General features: G+C 40.8%; 1 protein-coding gene across 4 annotated transcripts in view; it reads right to left on the reverse strand.

The window, feature by feature from the left end:
* Positions 1-19,514, reverse strand: part of PIP5K1B (phosphatidylinositol-4-phosphate 5-kinase type 1 beta) — a 301,860-nt gene that overhangs the window by 2,101 nt on the left and 280,245 nt on the right. For all 4 annotated transcript variants that reach the window (XM_058301709.2, XM_058301710.1, XM_058301707.1 and 1 more), the window contains one exon: positions 15,397-15,514. In XM_058301709.2, coding sequence (XP_058157692.1) covers positions 15,397-15,514 — 118 coding nt within the window. The remainder of the gene's footprint in view (positions 1-15,396; positions 15,515-19,514) is intronic.

The following is a 19,514-nucleotide window of genomic DNA, read 5'->3' on the forward strand; positions in this document are numbered from 1 at the left end:
AGGTGCAGCTCCTGGTGCCTCCTAAAAAAACCCCAAAAACAAACAACAAGCAAAACAAACAAAAAAACCAACTCAGGGGAGCTGATTTGGCTCAGTGGTTCAGCACTGGCATTCCACATACGAGGTCCCAGGTTCAGTCCCTGGTCCCTAAAAAACAACAACAAAAACAAAAACAAGGTCTTTTAATAAAATATACACTCCTTAGTAGTAAAATGAGTTCCAGTTTTGACCATAAAAAATCCTTTTCATTTACTCAATATGTCTTTTTTCTTTTTTTTTTTCAAAATTAAATATGTAGGAGTTTATGGATACTCATTCCTGTAATGTCAAAGAATGTCAAAGTTAGGTGAGAACTGCCAGCTCAACATCCACGTCATGGATTACATGACTGGTTGCATTAAGGTGTCCACTTTATATCGATTAGTAACTTTAATAAAATGAGATGGGCAGATGGGTCTTTAAGTAACTATTCTGTGGGATTTGAAAGCACAGTGTCTCCCTGCTTGTGAACACTGCCATAAGGAAAAGTCTGCAGAAAGCAGTTTTATTATCCCTTATTCAGTATGAAACATGACAGAATTGTCTTTTCTTCAGATTTATAACCTACAAGTCCTATATTAGCCTTCACCGAAGGGACATCAGCGTCAGCCATCTACTGTGGAAAGGAAATTAATAGCTTGAATTCATTTGTCCTTTCAGCTCTCCCCTGGGAAGATGGACACTCCAGGGTCCTTTTCTTGGGTGAACTGAGACTCAGGCTTCCTGTGACCTGATTGCTTCAGAAACAGAATCGGGAACTGGTGCTTTGATGTGGAGCCAGCCAGATCTCAGAGATGGGAGGACAAGACACCTGGGATTGCATTTCAGTTCTGCAATCAGCTGAACCGTGGTGCACGTGCAGCCTGCACACACTCACACCCAGTCATCTGCCCACAAGAGTACCGGCTGTGAGAGTAGTAGGTGTGAAAAGTAAAAGCAGAGTATTTAGGTATTTCTGTGGCTTAAATCCCTATTGTTACTTATTTTTAAGATTTATTTATTTCTCTCCCCTCCCCCCTCCCACCCCGGTTGTCTGTTCTCTGTGTCTATTTGCTCCGTCTTCTTTGTCCGCTTCTGTTGTTGTCAGCGGCATGGGAATCTGTGTTTCTTTTTGTTGTGTCATCTTGCTGTGCCAGCTCTCCGTGTGTGTGGCACCATTCTTATGCAGGCTGCACTTCCTTTTGTGCTGGGCGGCTCTCCTTACAGGGCACACTCTTTGTGCGTAGGGGCTCCCCTATGTGGGGACACCCCTGCATGGCAGGGCACTCCTTGCGCACATCAGCACTGCGCATAGGCCAGCTCCACACGGGTCAAGCAGGCCCAGGGTTTGAACCACGGACCTCCCGTATGGTAGACGGACACCCTAACCACTGGGCCAAGTCTGCTTCCCACTATTGTTATCTATTCCACACTTATGTGTGCCTATGTCTGTGTGTATATGAGAGAGAAAGGTATATTTTAAAAATATCTACTTAAAATCAGTGTATTCTCTGATTGCAACTATATGACAGACATGTAGTCAAAAACAGTAAAGCTTTTATAATATTAAGATTGCTTAAAATACAAACAGAATAAAATGAAGGAAAATAGCAAATCGAAAGGAGTCTGTTAATTAGGGGGTGAAGTGGGATAACCCCGGGAGGGGGCAGGGGACAAATGTGGGGCACGCCAGGGTGGGCTTTGGTCTTGGAGTCTAGGCTTACTTTTCAGTCATGAATGGACAGGGCAGCAAAGATAAGAGGTTACTTCTCTTTTTCTTTTTTACTGTTTTTTTAAACTTTATTTTGTACATTTTAAAATTGAAAATATAAACAATTAAAAATAAAACGAAAACACAGTTGAATAAAAACATAATTTCTCAATTAAACATACTGGATACATATAAATTTTTAAAAAATTATACAATATGTTATACAATATTTGTGGTTCATAGTAACATGATCATACAGTATTTGTCTGGCTTGCTTTGCTCAACATAATGTCCTCCAGGTCCATCCATGTTGTCATATGCTTCATGACTTCATTTTCCCTTACAGCTGCATAGTATTCCATCGTGTGAATACAGCACAGTTTGTTTATCCATTCATCAGTTGATGGACACCTGGGTTGTTTTCAAATTTTGGCAATGGTGAATATTGCCGCATCAGTGTGCAGATGTCTATTCGTGTCACTGTTCTCAGTTCTGGATATATACCTAGTAGTGGTGTTGCAGGGTCACATGGCAAGTCTATATTCTTTAGGAACTGCTCAGACAGTCCTCCACAGTGGCTGTACCATTCTGCAATCCCACCAACAGTGAATAAGCGTTCCTATCTCTCCACATCCTCTCTAATACTTGTAGTTCCCTATCTTTTTAATAGTGGCCATTCTGATAGGTGTGAAATGATATCTTGTTGTAATTTTGATTTGCATTTCCCTAATCATTAGTAGTAGTGATCATTTTTTCATGTGATGTTTTGCCATTTGTATTTCTTCTTTGGACAAATGTCTATTCAAGTCTTTTGCCCATTTTTTTCCTTTTTTCTTTTCCTCAACTGCTTCTTTTTCCCATTTTTTAATTGGGTCATTTGTCATCTTATTGTTGAGTTGTAGCATCTCTTTATATATCCTGGATATTAAACCCTTATTGGACATGTGATTTCCAAATATTTTCTCCCACCGAGTCACCTACCTTTTCACCTTTTTGACAAAGTTCTGTGAGGTGCAACAGTGTTTAACTTTGAGGAGGTCCCATTTATCTATTTTTTCTTTTGTTGCTCATGCTTTGGGTGTAAGGTCCAAGTAACCACCACCTACCAAAAGGTCTTGAAGATGTTTCCCTACATTTTCTTCTAGTAGTTTTATGGTCCTGGCTTTTATATTTAGGTCTTTGATCCATTTTGAGTCTATTCCTGTACAGGGAGTGAGAGAGGGATCTTCTTTCATTCTTTTGGTTACAGATATCCAGTTCTCCCAGTACCATTTGTTGAAGAGACTGTTTTGTCATGTTAACATGGACTTGGCAGAAGTTTCTTTCCAAAAGTCTCATTTGTAGGCTCATTTCCATGGCACTTTTTTTTAACTACTCTTCCCCCAACACATACAGGCGTGTGCACCCCTCACCCTACTGTTTTTTTAAATATAGTCAACCAACAGAAGGTTGTAAAAGCTGGAATGTAGTGTGAAGGAATTTTGGGGCAGAGCTGAAATGAAAAGCAGAACTTCACAACTGTCACAATGACTAAAATGTCAAACTCTAACTCTTCTTTGTGAAGTCCCTGCTTTCTGTGAGACCTTAACCCTTAGGGGTAACGGTCTTTTTTTTTTTTTTTTTTTTTAACTGTAATTACCCCAAGCTTCAGCCTTGGAGCCCCCTGAAAGCAGGATCTTCTCATTTTGGTTTCAAGTTGAAATTCTTTGCCATGTTATCTCTGAGGAAAATGTCAATTTTTCCCCTGACTATGACAGATGTGAAGTCTCATATCACTTTCCTATCCTAAGCCCACATTTCTATCAGCAGTTCCTGAATACTGTTTTTTCCAATCCTGCTTTACTTCCTTTCCATTTTATGTTCTTATCTTTTGGCTGATATTCCATGTCAGTTGCCATGACAGTATGTCTTCCCTCACAAAATGCCTCACTCCAACGCTATTTACTTGGTTTTGCTCTGGGATCCCCTCCATCTCTGGGTTCACCTGATTGTTTTCTCAGAGATCCTTGAATTTCAGACACAATGTAGCCACCACTGGGCTCTGGGCAGTCATAAGTCTTCTTTATGATATTAAAGTAAGGTATTATATTTACATTTTAATTGTATGTGATTATATTACATTTTATTATGCTCATATCTACCCCATATTTGGAGCTACTTCACAAGGCACATTCACTTGGGGATACAGTGGAACTGGGGGATTTCTTCTTTCCAGTAGTAGTGGGAATCAAAATGCTCACCATTTTCTTAGGAGATGAAGTACATATGGCTAGTACTACAGAAATTAGGACACAACAGTATGAATGGTATAAAATGACACAGGTATGGAGTTTTGCAGCTGAAAAGAACCTTTGATCTCCTTACCTACCCTTGCACTTAAAAAACATTTGGGCTCAGAATCCATGGTTGAAGTTACTCTCTTTTCCAAGGACCAGACACTGCAGGGCTTTAACTGGGAAGCCTTGGTGCAGAAGACGGGACTTAAGCCGGTACTTGAAGGACGATTTAAATGAAGGTGGCAATTCTGTGCCTGATCTGGTAGAATGTTGGTTGAAAGTCTGATGTGTTGGTAGCACGTGAGGTGTCACAACTTGTGCCAACCTTCAAATTCCCCATCAAAGTGTTCCATGCCAGTCAGCAGGTGGATCACTGATAAGATGAGGGCAGACCCAAGAGACAAGCTGGCACTCACCTAAAATCTCTCATGGGAAAGATTTAAGATTATGGCCTCTCACTGCAGAACTGTTAGTGCAATATATTAACACAGTTTCCTGCCTGATTAATTTGTTTTCCAAAGATCCAAGAGAAGCCTGAGGACATCAGTGATTTATACAGGCTGACAATTCTACAGCATTTGAGACTTTACAACATCTGAGTTATTCCTGCTAATTGTAAAGCTGAGTGGGTACCTTATTATCTAATAAATCATAGCACTCTTGTGCCTCAACAGAATCCCCTCTGACTCCTGCTTCTGCTGAATTTGGAAAACGTGGGAGTAGAAATATGGTATTGATTACATTTGACAAGGGGCACTGCTTTAAGGTGAGGACGACAGCTTGGTTCTCGCCTATGTGGAAGGAAAACATCAGATGCCAGAGGCCCCCAGCCACGGACTGTCTGGGAACTAGAAGCTGCACCCCAATCAAGCCTATTTCTGGCCAACACTTTCTCTGACAACATCTTTCTTTACAAAAACACACAGGAGTGATCACTGGGCTTTAGGAAGTCTTTTTTTTTTTTTTTTTTAAAGTAAGACTCCCTGTTTGCATTTTATAGTATTTATCCTTATCCCCTATTAGACGTTACTTCAGAAGCCACCACCGCTTAGGGGTCGAGTGGCTGTAAAGGATGATCCTCTAAAGACTAAAAGTGAAGAATATATATTGGTTGATGCTTGGTTAAAATTGCTGCAGAAGCAACAGAAACATTTTCTGTATTCCTAGCCAAACTGCTGAGAGGCCCTTTCAAAGAGACTCCTGTGGAAGTGGCCTTGATGGGTGAGAAGGGCACACTGGAATCCAAGGGAATATTAGCACCTTCATTTTTGCACCTGACTAATTATAGCCTCCAGTACAACTTGAAAGGTGGAAGATGCTGGGCCTGACAGAGCGAGCTGCCTTTGACGTCTGAAGGATGTACCCCCCGCTGCACGTGCCTGCACAGTACTCAAAGGCTACAATAAAGTACATGGAGTGGAAACAGGCCACTGAGTTGCACACTCTCTCTTAATTAGGTTTCAATTCGAGGGCCTCGGTCATTCATTTCACTTGGACAGAGACGTCTTTTTACCAGTAGGTGGCAGTAGAGGGCTTGAACGCAGGAACACACTCTCAAGCCGGATTCCTAAACTTGAGTTGGGTAGAAGTCTTCTAAGGTCCACCTTAGCTTGGCTTCTGTACCAGAAGAAAAATGCACCTGACTAACTGCCTGAACATTCCAAGAGGGGGGATCTTGGGGAGGTAACACGCTTCCCCCATGTCTAAACAAAAACACAGAAGAATTATTGGGTGTTAGGGAACTGAAGGACGCTGCCAACAAGCTCAGTGGACCTTAGTCCTGAATGTGTGGGGAGCCTTTCAAAACAGCAGTGCCCTAGCTCCACCGAGGCATTCTGTGTCTGATATACATGGCGTGTCCCCAACAGTTGCCTGTGCCTGTTCATACATTCATTTACCTGATACCTTTTTGCGAGGATCTAAAATAATTTGGCAACAGCTACTCAACCTCACCAAGACCTGGCCGGGAGGTAGAATGAGTGGGAACAGTGGAGCTAGGTGTCCCCTGTGAGGCATGAGAGAACAAAAGGGAAGCCAAGCCCTTGGATCCCCACTCCTGAGCCTCGCTCCGCCCATTCATCACACTCAGAAGGCTTTATTTTTTATTACGTTAAGCATTTTCCCTTCTACCTAATTTTGCCATTCCTCCTTGGATCTTAGGAGACAGCCCTGCTCACTAGTTCCAAGTGTATGACGTAAACTTGTTTTTCCTAGAAATTCTCATTTGTTCCTAATCTGGTTCTTTTTTTTTTTTTTTTTTTTTAAGATTTATTTTATTTATTTATCCACTCCCCCACACCCCACCCCTGCTTGTTTGCGCTCGCCGTCTGCTCTCTGTTTCCTCTGGTTCCTCTTAAGGGCACTGTTTGCTTCTTGCAGGCTTATAGCCTGGTAGATCCCAAGTTCACACCAGTTAAGACTGGTCTTCCTCAAAAACTCATTTCCCAAGAGTGGGGAGGCTCAGGAGAGGAGTGAACGAGGGCTTCCTAAGACAAGGAAGAGGACAGAAGGAGAAATCGGAAGGAGAAGCACTAGGGAGAGGTTGGAGGGTAAGGGGAAGAGGAGAGAGGCCAGTGTCAGAAGGCAAAGAAGGAAAACCGGTGGGTGACCCCGGGAGGCCCTGGACTTCACAGGAGACTCAGGTAAGCCCAAGGGCACGTAAAGTTAGATCAAAACCGGAAAAAAACTGCTACCATAGCCCTGTAAACTGTCATCCAGTCGTTAACTTTGGCCCTAATTGAACTGAAAAGCCAAAATGCCGGTATAATTCCAGTGCCCTAACTTCATTCTTAAAAAGCAGTTTAATGCATAAAAACACATCATACAATGGCATTCTCATCCACACTATTGGTTTGCCTCATTCATTTGAAGCTTGCATCACTCTTGTTATAAGATAGAAATCATTTCTAGGTGCTGAGGGACTTGGGCATGGAATCCATTTTCTCATCTCTTCCATGTATCTCAGGAATATTATTTGGTCAAAAGTTTAAGGGAGTCAAGCTTTTCTGGAGAGATGAACAAAGGGCCCTATTTTGCCCTTTCTGAAATTTCTCCATTTCTTGACATGTGACAGAAGAAAATGACATTCTGGTTAAATGCCTAAGCCAAAGGTTTGCCCTTTTCCTTCCTACTCTCCTCTCACTGAAATCTACCAAAGAACCTGAGCACCTTTGGCTGATGGAAAATCTAGCTCGCTCTCTCCAGAGAAGCAATAGAATTGCCATTATTTCAAATAAACACCTCTTGCAGCAGCCAATACTGGCTGAAACAAAGAGTGTATAAAGAGAGTGATCCAATGAGACTCAGTACGTCATGTATAAATCATTAATCTCAATGCCAAGGGATTCAAATCCAGAAAAGCAGTTTTTCTTGCCAAAAAGTTCCACTGAAATTTATAAAACCCCTGTGACCTAATTTAAAATGTTTTTCTCCTTTTTCTAAGGCTTTTCCCAAACCTCATGGTATAAGCTGCTAATTCAATCATTTTCACTTCTCTGCTACCCTTCATTCTGTGATCAAAGAGTATTACTAACCCCCCCAACAACACATTAAGTAATCAAGCTGTCCAAAAGATGCACATTAGAGCACTAATCTTCAATACTGGTGTGACTTAAAAACACCAGTATTAACTGCTTAACTGTTTCTTCTCCTTCTCCCACAGCTAGTTTTAGTTTGCACTGCAAACAGCTCTTCTGTAGAGACACTTATCTGGATGAAAGTACATGTTATTGAGGGGATGTTAATATGGAAGGTGTGAAAAGGAAAGAGCATAATCTGGGGACAGAATAACAGACATAAAAAAGTTATTGCTTGGTGGCAGCCTCCTTTCAAACTTCTATATTATTAAAAAAGCAATTCTATTATCTCTCGTGTACCCATCCATTCTCTGCTAGTCAAAAAAGGACACTCTCACCCATTACATTTTTAGCTGGAATGACTTTGTTGGTTGTTTCCTTTTCCCATTTATACCAAAGCTCATTCTACATCAGACAAAGAAATCGCCTTAGGAGCTGAAATAACAGCTACATGAATGTGTCAATGCCTTAGAATATGTGGGACTATACAAAAAATGGACTCTAGCTCTATTATGAAGACTGCATGATTGCATATTTTAAATCATTACAGGCTGCTTATCTCTGTTGTATTCTTTGAAACACCCTAATCTGTGTCAGCAGCTAAAAATCCAATGGAAAACACATCTTTGGTCACTGAATAAAATCATCTTAAAAATCACCTCCCTTTGATTTGAATATTTGCAAATGAATCAGAGGGCCTGGGACACATACTGTGTGAAAGTGCAGGATAACCAGGTATATTGAACCTGAATTAAATGCTTTATTAAGGACGACAGAACAATTAGCTGCCTCCTAAGGAAGGCTTTCCTTTTTATTTCATGTCAAATCACAGGTAAAAGCAGGAGAGAGGAGCCTTAAAAAGAAATTTTGTCCGATATGTGATGTGCATAAATCATTTGGGTTTAAATCCTATATATTTTCAACGGATAGATACATACACACAGTATTAGATATCAGTGTGCAAATAAAAGCATTGGGGGTTAGATTACAACTACACAGAGAAATGCTGTACCTTAAAGGTGAGAAACATTATAGGAGAAACGCTGCACTGAATGTCAGGATGGAAGCCTCCAACTGCCTTTCAAGTAAGGATGGTTAGGATTAAATAGATTCTAATTAGGTCAAGAAGAAAAGAGAGACAAATGTGTGAGATGGATTGGTTTTCCTTTCTCCTCCTTTTCTTTTTCATTTACCCCTTCATTGTGCAGAGGCAAATAAAGTAATGAAGGGAGGCTGATAAGCTGTACCCTCTCAGACCTGGAGGAGCATGCAAATGAAAAATACCCGGCCCCCCGCCCTCAGCATGAAAATACACCTGAGAATTACAAGCTAATGGTGCAGAACTTTCTAGATGTGTTGCCACAAAATTTAAGTTTAAATACTGTGAAGGTTTACTGTAAAGAATGAGTGAAACAGTAACATTTGGAGAACCAGCTGTAGTTACTTTAGAAAAACCATATTTCTACAACTCCTTATAATATAGAATAAGTCACAGCCTGACAGAGAGAAGGGGACTTAGAGATCATTTTTTTATGGTATAACAATGTATTTTCATAAGATAATTATGTACCAATAATGCATTTAAACTAAGCATAATACTTCAAAATAGTCGGCACAAAATAAGAACTTACAGATCAGATTTACTAACAAAAGGTCTAGTTGTTTAAAAAGTGTTAAGAACTACAATAACATTTCCAAAAACAAAAAAATGTATAAATCACTTTGTGGCACAGGATGTCATAAACTTATTTATATAACACAGAAGGCATATTTTTGTGCTAGAAACAATATGGAGAAGAACCTAAATTAAACCCAAAATTCAATGAATGGGTATTCATAAATTTCTGGTTAAATGAGGCTCAACTTTGTAAGGACCAGGAAACTTTGAGCATCACGTTTTTCATACAAATAAAAACTTCTCCACATATCAACAGTATACTTTTCTACCTCAGCAAAGATACTTGTCCCCTTTGATAACTCAAAACCCAGCTGTTCATCTGTCAAATTGTGAACAATACCTGGTTAACTTCTTAAAGTTAACTACCAATGCCACCCCTCAGATGCTGATTCTGTTGCATTTTTTAATAATTTTTTTTCCAAAAAGCTAGAGCCTATGGTAGGGAAAATACATAAAGATAAAACATTGGTCTTAGAGATTCTTCATTCACGAGTGGTTCAAAAATATTTATGGAAAGCCTACTGTATTTCTAGCTCTAGACAAAGGGACAGGTGCCGTGCTTGCTTTCAGTGTGCTAATCCTCTAGAAATCCAGGCTTTACCCTGCCTCTCAATCACCAGGAGTCTTCATTTCATCTTTCAGGATACGCAGAGATACCGATTTCCTCTGCAAGAGTAAACAAATCCTTCCTTCTGCATGCCCTTCTCTGGATTCTCTTGAGCGGATTGTGAAATCTGTATGTGGACAAGGCCCATACTTCCACTTATCGAATGGCCTTTTGCTACTTTTGACAAAGCCAAGTGTTCTGCCCTTCCCCTCAGTCCTCCCCAGCACGCCCTCTGCAGTCACCTGTCCAGTGGGTTTTTCTGTGACATCTGGCCACAGTTTCTGTCCCCTTCCCCGTGGTCCTCTGTCGCTTTCCTCCTTGCTGGCGTGGCCACTGAGCTTCCCCAGCTTCCCTTTCCTGGCTTCTTATTCGCTGGGGAGACTTACCTTAACTCTTTCTGAAATGTTGGGCCTTCAATAAGTAGAACAAATCAGCATTTCCTTGAGCTTTGCTGTGAACTTCAGATCTTTGCAAATAATCTCTCCCTGAATGCTTTTTAGAATCACTATCCTCAAAAAGACAATGGTTTCTTGAATATTCTTGTAGGTGGTACTGAAAGAGGTTATACTAAAGAAATGCATAATTCAGCAAAGGCTTCTTCTAATGTACTGTCAATTCTCACCACCAAGGAAACTGGACTCTGTTAACAGTTAAAACCTTGGTATGGGATAATCATTTATTCAGATGATGGCTAGCAAAAAATTAAAAATAAAAAAGTGGTGCTTTGATATTAACTTGAAATTTAAATGCACGTATTAAGTCTGAAACATAAAACCCCCAACTAAACCATAAACATTTAAAATATGTGTATTGACTGGTATGTCTATTACCCTCACCATAAACCATATATAATTAGGAATTCAACTATTTATGAATCCTGCAAGTCCAATACTGTCCAGTAAACTGCTCTCTCTGAATCATATATTTTTTAAAATTTCAGCTAATAATTATGACTTAGTAAACTTTAATTTTTCAAATGTTTTAAAAAGAATTATCAGAAGCATTCTCTAGTTATAAAACACAGTCAAATAATCCATTTACCCCAAATGAACTAACAGTTGACTCTTAGAGGAAGCCACAGTCTCATGCTAGAAGCATTCCTCCTTCACGTGATGAGATAACACAGTCATCTTTCATTACTTCACTGACTACTGGCTTTTTCAGAGTATTTTAAATAGCCTGATTGCAATTTTACAAAACAACGATATATATTCAGAAAAGATACTCATGTATTCCAAGTAGCAGACATTAATAACGTCCAACGCAGTCTCTAGGGGTAATTGGCAGTTCTGAACCATGCTTTAGAAAAACATTTCCAGCAGTCTGTGTGGGATTTATTCCTATTCCATCATTGGTAATAATTTCACTAGTTGCTGCAGAAACTTTAAATTCTTTCGCTGCAAAGACTGCTGTGAAAGGGGTACTTTCAGAACACTGAGTACTTTGTAGGGCACCCGTGGATCCAGCATTATCGTAATCTTGAAGGAAAAGCTTTGACATGGCGGAGCTGGGGTGAACCAAGCTGCTAGAGATCATTTAAAACTTATTTTGTGCATGAGAACACTGAAGCTCAAAGGGGGTGATTAATTCAAGGTCAAAGATGAGAGGTAGGGGCAGACGAGGAATCCAAGGATTTGGGCCTTTCTGCCCAATTAATTTGTGGCCCATCTGGTTCTGCAACTGGTAAAGGGTCTAGGTAAAATACTGGAATAGTTGTAGGTGGGACCATTTCTATGGACCTTGAAGCCAAAACTATCTTCTTAATGTATTAAGACATTATTTGTCTTTTCATTCTTATTCTCTGATGTGAATACAGTGGAGTTTTCCAGGAGATATGTGATGTGTTATATAGTAACAGACAGATACAAAAACAGATATGAGAATACAACTTCTTTATAATAATTTCATTCTTCTTACTAAATTTACTTTTTGTTTTGAAAAACAATTATTTTCATAAAATGTTATTTAAATGAACATGATGGGCTTATTATTTTAAGTGAATTAATGGGTAAAATCTTCAAAAATTATGTTTCAATTTTGAAAATACTAAATATTGATAGATAAAACCTACATACACAAATGCTCTGTGGGGTCCTCCAAAACGTTCAATAGTGTAAAAGTGTCAAGAGATAAAAGGTTGAGAACTGATGTACTAGAACATTAACAAATAATTTGTAAGTAATCAATGATGAAAGTTGAATTTTACAGAAATATTCTCCATCAAACCAACTCCTCTTTTTTTTTGGGTCCTTCTCTCACCTTCATAAGGAGCATGATTCTAATGAAAATTATGTGAGAATTGTATCAATGATCAATAACAACAGTGATTAGGGTGCTTCCTGGCTTTGGGTTTAGGCAAAAAAGCATATGGAGTGGGAGCTGAATTTTGGCTCTGCCATTTACCAGTTTTGAGAACTGGTCAGGTTAAAACAGTTTCCTTGTCTGTAAAATGGAAACAAATGTAACATCAACCTGCATGAACAAGCTAATAGGAGAAAGTGCTGGTTCAGTGCCTGGCTTATGAGTTGTGTTCAGTTCAGTCATTATTATTATTGTTCAAAATCCTGTGCCCTTCCAACAATGCCGGACCATTTCCTTTACACCATTCTGCTTGAACCTCACATTCCATAGTGAAACTTAAAATTACAGCTGCCTATTAGCTCAAATTTAGAACTGCTTCCATTTTCTTTTATATTTTTCCTGCCACTCTCTGTTGTCTGATCTTGGGCAGATCATTTGATTTCTCTGGGCCTAATCTGCATAGAGCAAAAGCAGGAAAATCCCTATTCCAAGCAGCATAGCTCAACAATTAAGGAATGTGGACTCTGGCTAGTTTACATTGGTTTGAATCCCTGTTCTTGTCGATTGATTACTGGCCATAATTTCTGGGGCAAACTGTAAAATCTCCACGTACCTCAGTTTCTTTGTCTGTAGAATGGAATGGGAAACTACATCCGCCTCATAGCATTACTGTGAGGTTAAACGCATATGAGGTACTTAAGGCAGTGCCTGGCATGTAGGAAACACTAAAAAGTGTTTCATGGCTTATTTATTTATTTATTTTCTCCACACTGGGCGGCTCTCCTTATGGGCGCACTCCTTGTGTGTGGGACTCCCCTACGCGGGGGACACCCCTGTGTGGCAGGGCACTCCTTGCGCGCATCAGCACTGCGCATGGGCCAGCTCCACACGGGTCAGGAGACCTGGGGTTTGAACCGCGGACCTCCCATGTGGTAGACAGAAGCCCTAACCACTGGGCCAAGTCCGCTTCCCTCATGGCTTATTTTTATTAGCTACAAAGTGAGAGTAGGCTAGAGCAGTTTTTCCCCAAACTTGGAAAGAAAAATGCCCACTGCGTTGTTATCCCTTCCATGGCTTGACTTACCCGGTTTACTTTCTTTTCGCCTCCTCCTGCACTTCAGGACCACAACCAAACCTGGGAACGTTGACCAGACCCACATCAGCCAGTCGGCCAACTCCACTACCATCTCCTTTGGTTCTGAACTGTGATGATGCCTTTATTTCTAATTCCTCAAATGCTCTTAATCCAACCAACTATTAATACTGCGGCTCTTCCTTGAGGCCTCTGAGGCAAGCATGATCCTTTTCCGAAATGTTTCACTTTTCAATGTCAAAGAACTAAAAACTCATAAAAAAGCACTGGAGTCAGATACTAATAAAACTAGTAAATGGCTGTATTCTTACAAATGAAACTGATAATACAAGGAGGCACAAGCAAAGTGATTAATGAGACAATGTCCAACCAAAGGAATGAGGAATAACAGCAGGGATCTGGCATCCACAGTGCCATTTAACCATGCTGGAATTTTACATTCCACTCAGTGGTCTAACTCTGGTTACTGTGAAGACACACAAATGTGGTAGGAACTGTTGGTTTATGAAGAAGAAATTTTACTTGGCCTCTTTCGTTTCAGCTTTCCGGATTTCTATTTCTAGGTAAAACCAAATTTACCGTGGGACCAAAAAATACTGTAATTTTTTTCTATTTAATTTCCCATCTTCTTGGTTGTGGAGAGTTATCAACTTTGCAGTAAGGATTTTTACAATATGCTATAAGTTTTTAACAATTTTGGCAGTGTGAGGAGGAGCATTGCTCAGCAGAAAAAAAATTCTGCTTATGTTACAATGAGGATATTCAGGGGTTGGGAAAAACATCCTTTGACGATGGTGGGGGCAGGGCAGAGAGCAGCTATTTAAAATAGGATGGTCAAGGAAAGCCTATCTGAGAAGGAGATGTATGCACTGAGACTGAAGGAAGTGAAGGAGCAAGTATGAGGTACATGGGAGATAGTGTTCAGGCAGAGGAACAGCAAGTGCAAAGGCCCTGAGGCAGAAATATGCTTGGTCTGTGGGAAGAACGCCAAGGGGCCTGTGTGGTTGGAACAGCGTCAGCAAGAAGGGGAAAGCCAGGAGAGGAGGTCAGAGACATGGAGGAGATCAGATCGCATCAGGTCTTGAGGACTTTGGATTTTACTCCAGGAAAGAGAGAAAACACAAGAGGGCTCTGGGTCAAGGAGTGATGTTCTGGGTGACCTGTCCTGCAGAGCACACTTGACGAAATACAGTCTAGACTGGGAGATAAGGAGAAGTATATAAAACCTAGCCTCAAGGAGTCTGGGAAGGAGTGAGACACATACCAAGAGATGTTTATTTCTGAGGTCGGGATTGTAATTCAGGAGCTATGGAGAATATTGGGTCAGGCTTTGTAAAACTTAAAGAAAACAAAAACAAAAACAAACAGCCAAATCAACACTTTCCTTGTTTTACGTGATTTTGTGCAGGCATACAAGGATTTGTGTGTGAGATGCACTTTGCAGAGAAAATATTATGTCCTTTTCCAAATTCTAGCCCATTAGGGTATCTTTCTAGATATCATCTAATAACTAAAAAATGAGGCTGTAGAGAAAATTCAACAGGCACTCAAGGGTGTTCACACACATGATGACTCGTGACCCTCACAACCATCTTGTGAGGTAGGCAGGGCAAATGATTTCCCTCTTTTGGCAGATGAGGAAACATGGAGCTCCTGCCCACATCGCAGAGCTGGCTGGTGATGGCTGAGGGAGGAATGAGCCAAAATTCTTTGGCTATAAATTCAGATTCTTCCATGACACTGTTCTGCATCTCTCAGTCAATAACTTACCAAGGAAGCAACTGCCAAAATGAAGACTTAAACACATTGGATACAGTTGAGTCAAAGGAAGATATTATTCTGCTGGGAATAACAATGAGGTGCTCTACTTTGCTTCAACATTACAGGATTTGCCATCTTGTTTTATATGGAGCTTCAGTGTCTTAATCCAGCTCTTCTTTTGTGTAATGTCCTCCTGACTATGTGTTAATGTTCCATGTGGGAAAACATAGTTTGTAATGGATGCACCATTTGTAGATGTGTTGAGTGCCGCCATTTCTTCTTAAAACCCAAACATCCCTGGTTTTTCTTGTATAAGCCATGGCCTGGATCCATTTGTGACACAGAAGGGAAGGGAAAGAAACTAAAAATTACTTACTAAATAGACATCAAGCACTGAGGCGTTATCATCCTGCATTTCCAGAGCATTCGGTTCAGCAGTCAAGTAGATGGTCCCCTCTTCCAAGGTGAAGGTTGAACTGGAAGGTAACCCTTTACTGGAAAAATAAAGAATAATAATGAGGACCTTGCTCCCAGAACAAAATCCAAAGAAACCTCCAAAGCTGTGGCTAAAGAGGCTGAGGGAGGCAGCTTATTGGGATTAAAAAAAGTTTATAGAGTTCAAAGGAAATATGCTCATTCCTGGAGGCTTAAAGGATTTGATTTTTTTAGTAGTGCATTTTCTTGGTCCACAGTTCATGAGACACTTTGCATTTTTTGAGATGTGATTTTTAAGTTTCATGCCTGTGAGAGATGGACTGCTGTGAACTGAGAAGCCCACTGGTCATCTCTGACTCTGAATGTTTGGTCTATCTGCTTAAATTCTCCTTTCACAGTATTCATGATTTGCCAATTCATAGAGGATAACCTTGTGCGTCATTAGCATTGAGGATTTTTCTTTTTACAGGCTTTTTTTGCGTGAAAGGTTCAAGTATATCAGGAGTTTTCAAACTTAAAAGTGAATCAGAATCCCCCATAGGGCTTGTTAAAACACAATTTCTGCACCATACCCCATAGTTCCTGACTCAGTAGGTCTGATTTTACATTTCTAACAAGTTTCCAGGTGATGCTGATGTTGATCGTCCAAGGATCATACTTTGAGTAACAACAAATCACATATATTGTATTTTTTTAATTGTATTTTTTGAAGATACATTTCAAGAAAAATGTTTCATTAAAAAATCTAAGGGATGCAGACTTGGCCCAGTGGTTAGGGCATCCATCTACTACATGGGAGGTCCATGGTTCAAACCCCGGGCCTCCTTGACCCGTGTGGAGCTGGCCCATGCACAGTGCTGATGCATGCAAGGAGTGCCGCGCCATGCGGGGTGTCCCCCGCGTAGGGGAGCCCCATGTGCAAGGAGTGCACCCCGTAAGGAGAGCCACCCAGCGCGAAAGAACATGCAGCCTGCCTAAGAATGGCGCCAGCCACACGGAGAGCTGACACAACAAGATGATGCAACTAAAAGAAACACAGATTCCTGTACCGCTGACAACAAAAGAAGCGGACAAAGAAGAAGATGCAACAAATAGACAAAGAGAACAGACAACTGGGGTGGGGAAGAAGGGGAGAGAAATAAATAAATAAATAAATCTTAAAAAAAATTCTAAAAGGTTCCTACATACCCCACATGCTCCCCTCTTCCCCCCCCCCCCCCCCCAACAACTTCTTTTATCATCGTGGCACATTCATCTCATTTAGTAAATACATTTTGGAGCACTGCTGCACCGCATGGATTATAGTTTACATTGTAGTTTACACACTCCCCAGGTCCATTCAGTGGGTTATGTCAGGATATATAATGCCCAGCATCTGTCCCTGCAATATCATTTAGGACAACTCCAAGTCCCAAAAATGCCCCCACATCACATCTCTTCTATCCTTTCCCTGCCCTCAGCAACTACATATATTGTATTACATGTTTTTCAGGATTGCCTAAGTATACTCTCAGTAACAACAAAAGTCAAAGGAATGTAGGCATGCAGTCATTTTGGAAAGTCATTTATGATGGGAAATCACCTTGTTTTCACAGTCAGGGTTAATAGTACTTAACATTTTAATAGTATTTATTTATTTATTTTAAAGATTATTTTATTTACTTATTTCTCCCCACCCCCTTGTTGTTTTGGACTTGCTGTGTACTGTGTCTTTAGGAGGCACTGGAAGCTGAACTCAGGACTTCTGCTGCGGGCTGGAGGTGCCTAATCACTTGAGCCACCTCCATTCCCTGCTTTGTTGTATTTCTCATAATGTTTCCTCTTCTTGTGTCTCTGGTTGCATAATTTTGTTACGTCAGCTTGCTGTACCTACCTGTGTGAGCTCACTGTTTTGCTTATTTTTCTTTAGGAGTCACCAGGAACCTTTGCTCCCTGCTTTGTTGTTTCTCTCATTATGTTTTTCTGCTTTGTCTCTTGTTGCGTCATCTTGTTGTGTCAACTTGCCATGCCTGCCCATCATGCCAACTTAATGTCTTTTTTAGAAGGCACCTAGAACTGAACCATGAACCTCCCATGTGGTAGATGGGAGCTCACTCTCCTGAGTCATATCTGTTTCCCAATGGTATTTAAATTGGATATTAATTTAGAGGCTCAAGACAATTTTCCCCATTGAAATAAAAAGTAGATTTTTTTTTAAGATTTATTTTTTCCCCTCCCCCGCCCCCACCCTGCTCTTTTTGCTGTCTGTGTCCATTTGCTGTGAGATCTTCTGTATCGATTTCTCTTTTCTGTCTTCTTATCATTCTCCTATAGGATTCAGAGGGATTCAATCCTGGGGACCTCTCATGTGGAGAGAGGTTCCCTGTCAATTGCACCACCTCAGTTCTTGGTCTCTGCTGCACTTGACTTTGACTTTCCCCTTCATTTCTCTTTTTGTTGCATCATTTGCTGTGTGACTCACTTGCACGGGCACTTGGCTTACCACACAGGCACTGGCTTACTGTGCAGGCATGCTTTCTCTTCTTTTTCACGAGGAGGTCCCAGAGACTGAGCGTGGGTCCACCCATATGGTAGTTGGAGGCCTTATCACTTGAGCCACATCTGCTCCTCTAGTTATGATTTTAACCTATGGAAATTTGCCATGGGAAGGTTTTTGCAGGAAACAATTAGCCTGAAAATGTGGGGAAAGAGGGTGATATTAATGCCAGAAGAGCGGGGAAAGGGGGCTGGCCACTGGCCACGTGGAATGAACCTCAACAGCAGATGTGTGGTCTTCCCGGGCAGGAGAGCTGAGAGCAGGAGTGGAGATGATGAGCTTCACCTCTCACCTTCTTTATCTTCAGATCTTGGAGCTCCTTTGAGGCTTAGCTCAGAGCCTACCTTTTCTGAAAACATCTTGTCTATAGTTATCCTCTGAGGTTCTTCCCCAGCTGAACTGGAGACTACTGAGGACATTTTAATTCTCTGATTTACCCTTCTTTGGGAACTGAACATAATTCTATCTCTGTAAATATCTACCCATTAATTGAAAATATGTGAAACAGCTAAAAATCCTGACCTTTTTGAAAAAAGATAATAATCTCTTCTTTGTGTGTGTGTCTATTTTCTGACCTTTTTTGATATTAAAAAACTATCAAAAGATTTGAGGCTCACAGACTTCAACTCCTACACTCTGATTTATTGGACTTACTCCACTCAGCTAACACTGAGTTGAAGAATGTCAACCACCACACCATGGAGCCTAGAGTGCCTACAACTGAAAGCAGGAGGATTGCATCCAGTATCCATGTGGAATCTAAGCTCCCTCTTGACATAGAAGTGCAATGGACACAACCAATCCAATGTCCACAGAGAAAATGTGGCATTGGTGTGGGAAAAGTGGCCATGGTGGCTGCTGGGTACGGGGAATGGGAGGAAGAGATGAGATGGGGAGGCATTTTCGGGACCTGGAGTTGTCCTGGGTGGTGCTTCACGGACAATTATGGGACATTGTAGATCCCCCCAGGGTCCACTGGATGGAACATGGGAGAGTGTGGGCTATGATGTGGACCATTGACCATGAGGTGCAGCGATGCCCAGAGATGTACTTACCAAATGCAATGGATGTGTCATGATGATGGGAGAAAGTGTTGCTGTGGGGGGAGTGGGGGGTGGGGGCGGTGGGGTCGAATGGGACTTCATATTTTTTGAATGTAATATTTTGTAAAAAATGAATTAAAAAAAAAGACTTGAGGCTCTTGATAAGTAAGTTTCTTATGTATTTCCTGTTATAAAAAGACATAACAAGAAAAACTGGAAAATACAGAGTAGTAGGGGGCAGAAAGGGGAGGAATCTTCCATAGGTCTTCCATTTGGCAATATTTGAGACTGTGGAAATGAAGAGATTAAAGCCACCTCATTTCGGTTTGATAGATTTTCTCCTAAATTATAGACACAGAAAAAAAAAAATCTACTGCATTTCAAACACCTAAGATGGGTTATATAATATGTTTGAATAGACTTTGAAGACTATGAACCCTCATGGATTTCTTGGGTTAAGTAAACCATCAGTTTTCAAGG

The sequence above is a fragment of the Dasypus novemcinctus genome, chromosome 8 (genome assembly GCF_030445035.2).
Source record: "Dasypus novemcinctus isolate mDasNov1 chromosome 8, mDasNov1.1.hap2, whole genome shotgun sequence".
NCBI lineage: Eukaryota > Metazoa > Chordata > Mammalia > Cingulata > Dasypodidae > Dasypus > Dasypus novemcinctus.